At 40.4% G+C, this 10,454-nt stretch overlaps 1 protein-coding gene across 1 annotated transcript in view; it reads left to right on the top strand.

Annotated features, from left to right (window-relative positions):
• Nucleotides 1-10,454, top strand: part of LOC107713170 (gamma-aminobutyric acid receptor subunit alpha-3-like) — a 175,334-nt gene that overhangs the window by 16,124 nt on the left and 148,756 nt on the right. The window contains exon 2 of the mRNA XM_016518602.1: nucleotides 6,127-6,233. Coding sequence (XP_016374088.1) covers nucleotides 6,148-6,233 — 86 coding nt within the window. The 5' untranslated portion in view covers nucleotides 6,127-6,147. The remainder of the gene's footprint in view (nucleotides 1-6,126; nucleotides 6,234-10,454) is intronic.

Below are 10,454 nucleotides of genomic sequence, written 5' to 3'. Positions count from 1 at the left end.
TCAAAAAAAAAAAAAAAGGCTGCAAGGTGTTTGGGGTGAGCCAAGACATAGCACTGGAGCTGTACAGGAGATTATTTAAAAATCCAACTTAATGGTACCCAATGTTTTTTTCCAGTGCAGACTGTTAACCACCTAAAGCAAGTACAGCATTTATAGATTGTTTTATGTGCTCATGTAGCATAATAAGTGACTGCATGCATGTAGCAGCACTATAGTGACCAGTTTGACCTCTGTTGGTGAAATGCAACTGGCTACATGACTGCATTTCTAATGCCAGCTTCAAATATTACCACCTACATAGTGATCCACTAGGAAATCCTAAAAATTATCACTGTTAATAACCTGATGCTGTTTAATAACCCAATTTCCTTCCAGCTTATATATGCAAGATATTAAGTGCAAAAATAAAACAACACCATAAATCATTCATTCATGATGGCCAGCAAATGCTTACTGCATTCTACAGAGTCATTAGTACATACACTCTTACATTATCTCTAAATGTTTTGTTATTACGTGAACTCCTTGTAACTGTTGAAACATCCATTAAATCTGTGCGGATTCCATCCCTGTGACGCTTTATCATTGACATTTAGGGCTGTTAAGAGTGACAGATTTGATGTAATGACCAGCATATAAGCTAGACTTTGTTAACTATGAATGTGGAGGACGACATGACATTAAGGATAGCAATATAGTCTGTCATTACTGACCATGGAAATGTTATTTCGGGCTCTTGAAAAAAGGCAGGCATCCCACAGCTTTTATTACTCACATAACATCTCTACTAACGATGCAGAATTAGTTGTAATGGAGGCTCATTAATAATAACATAAAATAAATGAATAAATAAATAAGTGAATAAATTGATGCTGATCTGGCTCATGAATAAAATAGCATGTTATTGTAGCACTCGGACTGTACTAGAGTTTTCATAGGACATGGTGTATGTTAGGGCTGGGTGATATGGCAAACAAACAAATCAATCAATCAATCTTGATTTTTTTCTCTTTTTTTAACGTTTAATTAGTGAACTCAAAAATGTAACTACAGCATGATACAAGTAACATTTTCTTTATTAGCCATCTAGTTAAAGAAAGTTCTATCCCAAGTGCACCACACATGAAATTGTCAGCATGGTGTAAATATAAAACAAATCACTTAAATATCTTTACAGAAAAGATGCATGTAATATATCATATGTTCAGAAATAATAAAAAAGAAAAATGTAAAAAAAAAAGTCTCAAAAGCCAAGATAATTCTAAAATTATAACACCGGTAGACTATTATTAACAATAACCATTTTGTAAAAACAGAGAATATAAGCTTTCAGTCTTGTTTTGTTTTGTTTAGGTTACTTCCACATTGCATGACATATAATACTGAATGGTTTCTGCAATGTTAAAACCTTTCACAGGGAACCTTCTGGGATCAAATTAAGCTGCAAGGTTTTGCTTATCTGGTTCATGAAAAACGAACTAACAAACAAACAAACCAAACTACTGAACATTTCAGACTCTATTTAGTAAATGAGTTTTGAGATTTTAAATCACTATGCATTTGTTTTAATTCAACTGTTTTAATTATTTTTGAGACAATGTAATAAGGACGCTGACACTAACACGGCATTGTTGATTATGTTATTAGAACAGCAGCCTTCAGAATTTCCCATTTAGATGAACTGCTTTTAAATTATTCAATATCCTCCATGCTAGCAATGCTCCTGAGGCCATGTGTATTTAATGGTCTTCAATTAGCCAGGCACACACCAGACTATTGTGTGTGTGTGTGTGTGTGTGTATGTGTGTGTGTGTGTGTGTGTGCGCGTTTTTGTGACAAATGAGGACATAAATTTGTATAATGACAAGGGTATGACATAGGTATTACAAGGAGAAGGTGACTTTTCAGGACATTACCCCATGTCCCCACTTTTCAAAACACTTATAAATCACACAGAATGGAGTGTATTGAAAATCTGAAATAGCAGAAAGTTTCCTGTGAGGGGTAGGTTAAGGGGTGTAGGGCAATAGAATATACGGTCTGTACAGTAGAAAAACCATTACACCTATGGGATGTCCCCACTTTTCACAAAAACAAACCTGTGTGTGTGTGTCTGTGTGTGTGAGAGAGAGTCTTTGGAGGACAGAATTACTGACACAGCTTGGCATGTACGTTAAGTTGGTCCAGGTCTTTTGACCTTTCGCTGATGCTTTGACAGTTCTCAGCAGCTACACATAACTTTCTTTTGACTGCTTGTTTTTCCCGGACTTGTGAGTAGCTGCATCAGCCAGTCTTTGGCATAGGAACTTTTTTTTACTGACTTTGTCAGTGGTGTCATGAAGCGCGGCAGCTATGGAAATGTGGATTTCTTTAGAAGAGACCCATGACAGGAAGTAAGTTTGCAGTTTAAAAAGGAAAGTCCACACAAAAATGAAAAACATTTTTTATTTTATTTTTTTAAGAAAAATGTAACAATCGAGTTTAATCTCAATTGATGGATGGAACCATGCACAGCGTGTTATCCACAACCCACTGCACTGTAGAGAAATGTTAAATTCAGAGCTACAAACACGAATAAAAAGAAGTACAAATATACTATACATTCATGAGGCTGACAGTGAAGTAGAGACACCTTGAAAGGGGTTTGAATTATTGATAATCAATACCTAACTAAATATTTATTTAACATTATATTTAATCTGCAACAACATTCTGAACTTTTATAAGGATATGGATAAGACGATAGCAAAACAGGTACGTTTGGACACTATTATGCAAAAAAAACATGAGCAGAGCTTTCCGCATGAAAACCCATGACTGGCAGATCAGTGTGCTACTTGTTTTCTCTCCAATATGGCAGGAATAATTATTTGAGTAGTGATTTTAATTTAATTAAATCAAATATGGAATGTGTATATGGGGTTTTAACTGTGACAGCATGATTGACAGGCCGGTTTACACAGACAGAATGTACATAACTGTTCGACAAAGCGCAAGTTTATGATAGTGTGTCCCAAAGTTTGCCTACTCTCCTGCTACTTTTTCTTCTCAAAAAGAAATTAGTAGTCGAATTGGGGCACAGCATTTCAAAATCTTCCTAATCAAACACACCTGATTCATTTCTTCAGATCTTTAGTAGGAGACCTGTTTCAAGACCTGAAATGTATGGGTCAGGTAAGGTTGACATTCATAATGTACTTGCCAATATGCCACCAGCAACAGGGGTCGGAAATAATGGAATATACTGTAGAGTATTTTAGTGAACTATTTCTGCGTTGTACCTGTGCTGTAGATGGAATATAATGTGTAAAGGTGCCACAGCTTTGAGAAACGAAAGCCAGATCAATAGGGGAGATGAAGGACTTATTTGCCATGCTGCCCTTGTGCTTCTACTGTTCTACTGTGTATGTCTGGCAGCAGACTATAAAATCAAGGGTAGCACTGCTGCAAAGCCTGCAAGCACCTTGGAACTTAATGTATTTTCACCTTTTAATTTAAGATAAGCCACAGGAGCGGGCAACCGTGGGATGCTGGCGTGGGCAATGTATCTAATTTATCCTCGTTGTTGATCGTGGATCAGTCAAAGGTGCTGAGACTTCAATTCAGCTCTATCTTTTTTCTTGAATCAAAGTATGCAAGGTTGTGTATGTGTGTGAGAGAGTTTTATTAATCCTTTAAAATGTATTCAGCATATACACAGAAGTTGCCACTAGGAACATAGCAATAATGGCTTTGCAAATGCTAGCAGAAAAAAATACAGCCTACTCTGAATGCAATCGCCTACTGCAGATAACTTTTGTTAAATAAATGACTTTGTGTTTGTTGAGTTCAATTGCTGCTTTGCAAAGGGATTGCATTTCTGTTTTGGGCTCTTTGCAATTAGATCGAAGTCCACTCCTAATTCTCTGTGCACTTAGTGGAACTCAAATGCAGCTTGCATATAAATGTTCATATTAATCTCCCTCTCAAAATTCTACAAGTGAAAACGCTTTCAAGCCTCCTATCAGAGGCATGTTTGCCCCTAGCAGCTATAGATACAAATACATATCCATAACAATTCTGCAGAAGTTAACAGAGAAAATGTGACTGCAGGCTGCCATTTGGCAGGCTATCAGAGCAAAGAATCTCCAGACAGTTTAATCAAATTCTTGCAGCACTGCTCTGCACAGTAAGTTCCAGCAAACACTTGTCACAAACAGGTTGCATTCTCATACATTGACAAGTCTAGGGATGTATCCGATACAGTTTCCTACATTCTCACACACTGAAGACAGTTCTTACCAAATACAGTATATTGTTAGACATAGAAATGACACACAACACAATACACTGCTTTTCTTCAAACAAACAAATAAATAAATACATATTGGTGATTAGCTATAGTGTCCTGTATTTTAATATAGTGAGGTTATAAGGTCAAGTTTTAAATATAATGGTTCATATTTATTATTTTAATCATGGATTTAAGGGCATTTTTAAGACAAAATATAAAGTTACAATATAGATTATAAAAATAACAAAAACAAATAAAAAATTTATTTTATGTATTTTTATATGTTAGATTATAATTATACTTAATCCAAGTACTAAATAATCATTTTAACTTCAAAGGGACTTCTTAGGCTATAAATACCTAAGAATGTGTCAGGCATGTTTTAGCAATTCAAATATTATTTCTGAATTTGAATCAAGTTACCAAACAGAAAGCATAATTTTTACCTAGAAAAATAAATGTTTGTCAGACTTGGAATGATTGCTTGACAGTGCCTAGGCTGTAAGTTTTCATAGGCCTAATAGACAGACAGACAGACAGACAAAACAATCTATCGTATTGTTCTGAATATAAGACAACCCTGATTATAAGACGACTCCCCCTTTTTCAAGATGTACTTTTTAGAAAAGGGCTTTTTGAAGACCAAATTTTGTCTTGACCTCATTATTTAAAAAAAAATAATATTAATAATAATAATAAAATCTTACCCCTGGTTATTATTTTTATATGTTAGATTATAATTATACTTAATCCAAGTACTAAATAATCATTTTAACTTCAAAGGGACTTCTTAGGCTATAAATACCTAAGAATGTGTCAGGCATGTTTTAGCAATTCAAATATTATTTCTGAATTTGAATCAAGTTACCAAACAGAAAGCATAATTTTTACCTAGAAAAATAAATGTTTGTCAGACTTGGAATGATTGCTTGACAGTGCCTAGGCTGTAAGTTTTCATAGGCCTAATAGACAGACAGACAGACAGACAAAACAATCTATCGTATTGTTCTGAATATAAGACAACCCTGATTATAAGACGACTCCCCCTTTTTCAAGATGTACTTTTTAGAAAAGGGCTTTTTGAAGACCAAATTTTGTCTTGACCTCATTATTTAAAAAAAAAATATATTAATAATAATAATAAAATCTTACCCCTGGTTATTAGAATGGACATCATACCTGCATGCAAATCCTTCCTACCTACTATCAGTTCTGTAATGTATTGTTACTTTTTGATAATTTAATAATTTATAACTACATCATTGCATGCTTGTACTGTCTTGTTAGTTAACTTTCATTTTATGGAAAAGGTTCTCAGGATGCTTTTACCTGTTAAATTTAGCGTAATTATAATCTAGTAAATTCCATGTCCTGCAATTTTAATTAATCTCCCATTTCAACTTCCTATGGGGCACAGCCAATAAAAGTCCAGCTTATGAAGGAACCGATTATTAAATTAACTTACTCATTTGCTTACAATGTACCTCCGTGACCCATGTGATGCACAGGTGGAATGTATCCATCTACAAATCAACAGAGAAGCAGAGGGGAAGCAGAGGGCAAAGATACAAAAAAAAAAAAAATCCTACAAATTTTCTAATTTTTTTTTTCTAAAAAACTTCCTACAAATATCTGTACTTGTACTGAGTATCTAAAAATGTTATTCCTACGCACATTTATTTTGATTTTTCAAATCGAAAAAACAAATGTCCACATCAGTGGCAGGCAGCTGAGTAGCACCTTTCATATTTGACTTTCATAACTGGCGCAGGTGACAGAGGTTGTATTCTTATGAAGTTCTCCACTTTGCTAATTTGCTTGTTCTCATCCTCCTTTCCCTCTTCTTTCTGCAGGCGTTCAGAACTCAGAGTGATATGGCTGGCGTTCTCCGCAAGCTCGCAGCATGCATCCCCTGCGTGTGGATCTTCCTCATGCTTTTCGACCCCAGCTTGCAAACCGGGTAGGATGACTCATCAACCCTCCCCATCTAGTCAAACGGTCTACCTTTTCTCTTTTCCCCATGTTGCAGGCTCTAGGGATGCATTGCAGCTAATACATTCATTAATAAGGTTGTATTACTGTGCAGGGGCTTTTACGATCTGCAAAATGCCATTGGAGCCAACCGTAGCTGGCTGTAAATCGTTCGCACAAACTGCCATGAATTGGATTTTCGTTGGTGGAGCGGGCTTGGTTACAAGTGTGACTCAATAAACCTGGAAAGAAACTCACGCTGGAAGAACCTGAGGGATTCCGAGACGAGTTTGCAATCAAGTGCCAGAGCTAGTGGTCTTCTAAAAACTAAATACAGCATTAAATCATAAAATAGGATCCCTTTCATGACACACGTCTTTCCTGAACCATTCCAAGTGTGTCTCAAGCTTGTATTCATAAAGGCCCCAAGCAAAATCAAAGAATGAATTGGTATGATGTCATTTCGAACAAAATCTGGGTAAAGCGAAGTTCATTTAGAGTTGGCCAAATGAGGATTTTTGTTCAGCCCGTTGGGTTGAGACACAGGGCCAGAGCCACGGAGGGGTGTGATTGGGCGTTGCTCCCTCAACCAGGCTGTCCTTCCCCCTTAGTCAAGATGATTGTGAAAAGGGATTTTAATGATAAAAAAAAATCACAATTGCATTGGCTTTCTAGCATTAAGGTAGGGTAGGTGATTTCGGAGAGGCTAGCAATAGCAAGCTAGCTTTGAAAGCATAAGATCCCACCCTCCCTGCAAATCACTCTCCAAAGCCACGCCTCTTCAAAAACACGTGAATGTGCATAGGAAGACCAGAGGTTAACCAGCGACACTATAAGAGACGGTGTTGGTTGAATGCAACGCTGTCAGATTACCTCAAGTCTCATTCACTGGTGAAAAAAACATTACAATACAAAGCGCATAATATTACAATAATATCGGCTTCCATCCATGCTCGGTCTGCAATACCGAGGGTATTGCGGAGGTATGCAAATACATACGTTGACAGGTAGGTAGGACAGCCTATCGTAGCCATCGGACCGAGGGATATGATTAGACGAACATTTTATGGTCTATACCTTGCACAGACGATATAATACATATAAATACATTTAGACCACTTAACTTAGTGATTGCTATCAGGATGTGAAGCAACTTTAAACCTGCATAACAAAAAATGTTTTTGAACCAAATTACCTACCCTGCTTTTAATATTAGGCTACTATATCAATATTTAAGTTAAAGGGTTTTTTTTTTCATATAAGAGAGCTAGATAATTGGGTGTAATTAGTCGATTATTTCACTTAATTGTTTTGTCACGAGTTGCAGTTCTGGCTGTTGTAACTTGCCATAAAACTGTGCATCTGTTATAATGATTGTTATGTTAGTGAAGTGGTTGCAATGAGCATGTGTTTTATAGTAAAGTAGTGGTGGTATCATGGTAACTTGTCTGTAATTTTTTATCTAAGACATACTGTATTATATCTGGCACTCTAAAGAGTGTTTAAATAAAGGATGTAGAGTCAAATTTTCTAATACGTTGGCATTGGCAGTTTTCCTTTAGAAAGTAATATTATTCAGTACTCTGACATCTGTTGACTGGTAGCTTTTAATTCCATAGTTGTAGTAAAGACAGGTTTGTTTATAAATATGTGGGCCACTTCACATATAGCTGAAGATAATTTGTATTATGTCATCACCCTCTTTCTAAACTTCAAAGCCCATTTTTTAGTGCTGCATTCGCTATCGTAATACACCAGTAAAAACATGAACACGCTGGAGAGCCTCTCCATGTTACGCATGTAACCATGGTTCCCCGAAGGGAATGAGACGCTGCGTCGAAACGCTTTGGGAACGCCTTCAGCGTGACCACGCTCTGAATCACATGTGTAATCAGTCCAATGGATGGGCGAGACGTCACGGGCGGGGTGACGTAACGACCAGGAAGCTTAAAAGCACGTGCGGTGGAACCTTACATGCGTAACCTGGAGACGTTCCCCTTCAGGAACTTCTGCTGCGTCGAAACGCTTTGGGAACGAGTATGTCCACGCCGCCAGAATTACAAATCCCTGCCTAGTTTGGAAGAGCATAGCTAGGGCGAGAGAACAGAAGAGCCTGAAGTTACTCGCATATCTAGGCCATAGAACCTGATGAACGTGAGGGGCATGGACCAACCCGCAGCGTTGCAGATGTCCTGCATAGGCACACCTGCTAAAAAGGCCTTGGAGGCCGCCACACTTCTAGTCGAGTGAGCCTTGACCCCCAATAGCGAGGGGAGATCAGAGGACTCATAAGCAATGGAAATGGCATCTACAGTCCACCGGCTGAGGGTCTGCTTAGTAGCAGGAAGACCTCTCTTAGCTTCTGCTGGTCGGCCTCCCGGAAGGGAGGAGGACAGAAGGCCTGGAGTATGACAGGCCGTGGTGTAGAGGAGGGATCTTTAGGGAAATACCCCGCTTGAGGTTAGAGAAACACTTTGGCCAAAAAGGGCGCAAAGTCAAGATAGGAAGGGGCCACTGAGAGAGCCTGCAGATCCCCAACTCTCTTGAGAGAAGATATCGCCTAAAGGAAGGAGTCTTTACAGTGAGATGGCGATCAGAAATCTCCTCAATAGGCTCGAATCGAGGCTTACAAAGAGCTTCTAGCACCACAGCCAGGTCCCTCAGGGGGACACAAGATTGTACCGGAGGCCTCAGCCTCAGCGCACCTCGGAGGAAACGTGTAACCAGTGGGTGTCTGCCCACTGACTGTCCACCAATAGGGGTGCGGTAGGATGCAATGGCCGCCACGTAGACCTTTAGGGTGGAGTGGGTCAACCCTGCAGAGAGACGGGCCTGCAGGAACTCCAGAACTGTACCAACCGGGCAGCTGTCTCCGCACCAAGAAGTGAAAAGCTTCCACTTCAGGGCATACAGTTTCCTCATAGGGGGAGCTCTGGATTGGACGATGGTCTCAACAACCTCGCTTGAGAGACCGGAAGCTACGAGTTGTGCCACCTCAGGGGCCACACCCACAGCTTCGGGCGGGGGTGTGCCCTCCGCCTGTGAGAAGATATCCCTCCTGACGGGAATCTCCCATGGAGAGCCGTCGAGGAGAGAAATCAGGTCCGAGAACCATACTTGGACCGGCCATCCACCTGAGCCTGGCCAAAAGCTCTCCATATCTGCTTCACCACCTTGGGGTGAAGTCTCCATTCCCCGGGCCTCAGCCCCTGCCTCGACAGGATGTCTGCTCCCATATTGAGATGCCCAGGAATGTGAACTGCTCTCAGCGAGAGGAGTTTGCCCTGGGAGAACACAAGGATCTGGTGCGCCAGCCTGTATAGGGGGCGCGAACGCAGACCTCCTTGGTGGTTAATATAAGAGACCACCGCTGTGTTGTCGGTGCGCACCAACACATGGTGATCTCTTAGGTCCGGGAGAAAGTGTTTCAAAGCTAGAAACACGTCAATTGATGTGCCACTGAGATGGCGACCACTCCACAGACCGCGGGCCGAGCGGCCACTCATGACTGCTCCCCAACCAGTGAGGGACGCATCTGTCGCTAGCGTTACGCGGCGACAACGAGCTCCCAGCACCGGGCCCTGAGACAAGAACCAAGGATTCCTCAACATGTCTAAGGCACGAAGGCAGTGCCGTGTGACCTTGAGCATGCAAAGCGGGTTTCCCCTCGGGGAAAACCCCTTGGTCTTGAGCCACCACTGTAGGGGTCTCATGTACAGCAGGCCAAAAGGTATCACGTTGGACGCAGCTGCCATCAGACCCAGCCATCTCTGAAACTGCTTGACAGTGAGTGACTAGCCTTCTCTCACTCTCTTGACTGCCGTGAGGATCGACTCGATCCGAGCAGGAGACAAACATGCCTGCATCGTGGTCGAATCCCATACCACGCCCAGATAAGTGGTCCTCTGTAATGGAGAAAGCACACTTTCCTTGGCGTTTAGTCTTAATCCCAACTCTTTCATGTGAGCGATAACGACATCTCGATGCCGAACCGCTATCTGCTCTGAATGAGCTAATATGAACCAATCGTCAATGTAGTTGAGTATGTGGATGCCCTGGAGTCGCAGAGGAGCCAGAGCAGCATCCACACACTTGGTGAAAGTGTGGGGTGAGAGTGCAAGGCAGAAAGGAAAAACCCGATATTGGTAAGCTTTGCCCCTGAAAGCAAACCTCAGGAACTTCCTGTGACTGGGAAGGATGGAGACATGGA

The sequence above is a fragment of the Sinocyclocheilus rhinocerous genome, unplaced genomic scaffold (assembly GCF_001515625.1).
Source record: "Sinocyclocheilus rhinocerous isolate Xijiao unplaced genomic scaffold, SAMN03320098_v1.1 scaffold387, whole genome shotgun sequence".
NCBI classification, from domain to species: Eukaryota; Metazoa; Chordata; class Actinopteri; order Cypriniformes; family Cyprinidae; genus Sinocyclocheilus; species Sinocyclocheilus rhinocerous.
The sequence above is the reverse complement of the archived record's forward strand: the minus strand, read 5'-3'. Positions and strand labels throughout refer to the sequence as shown.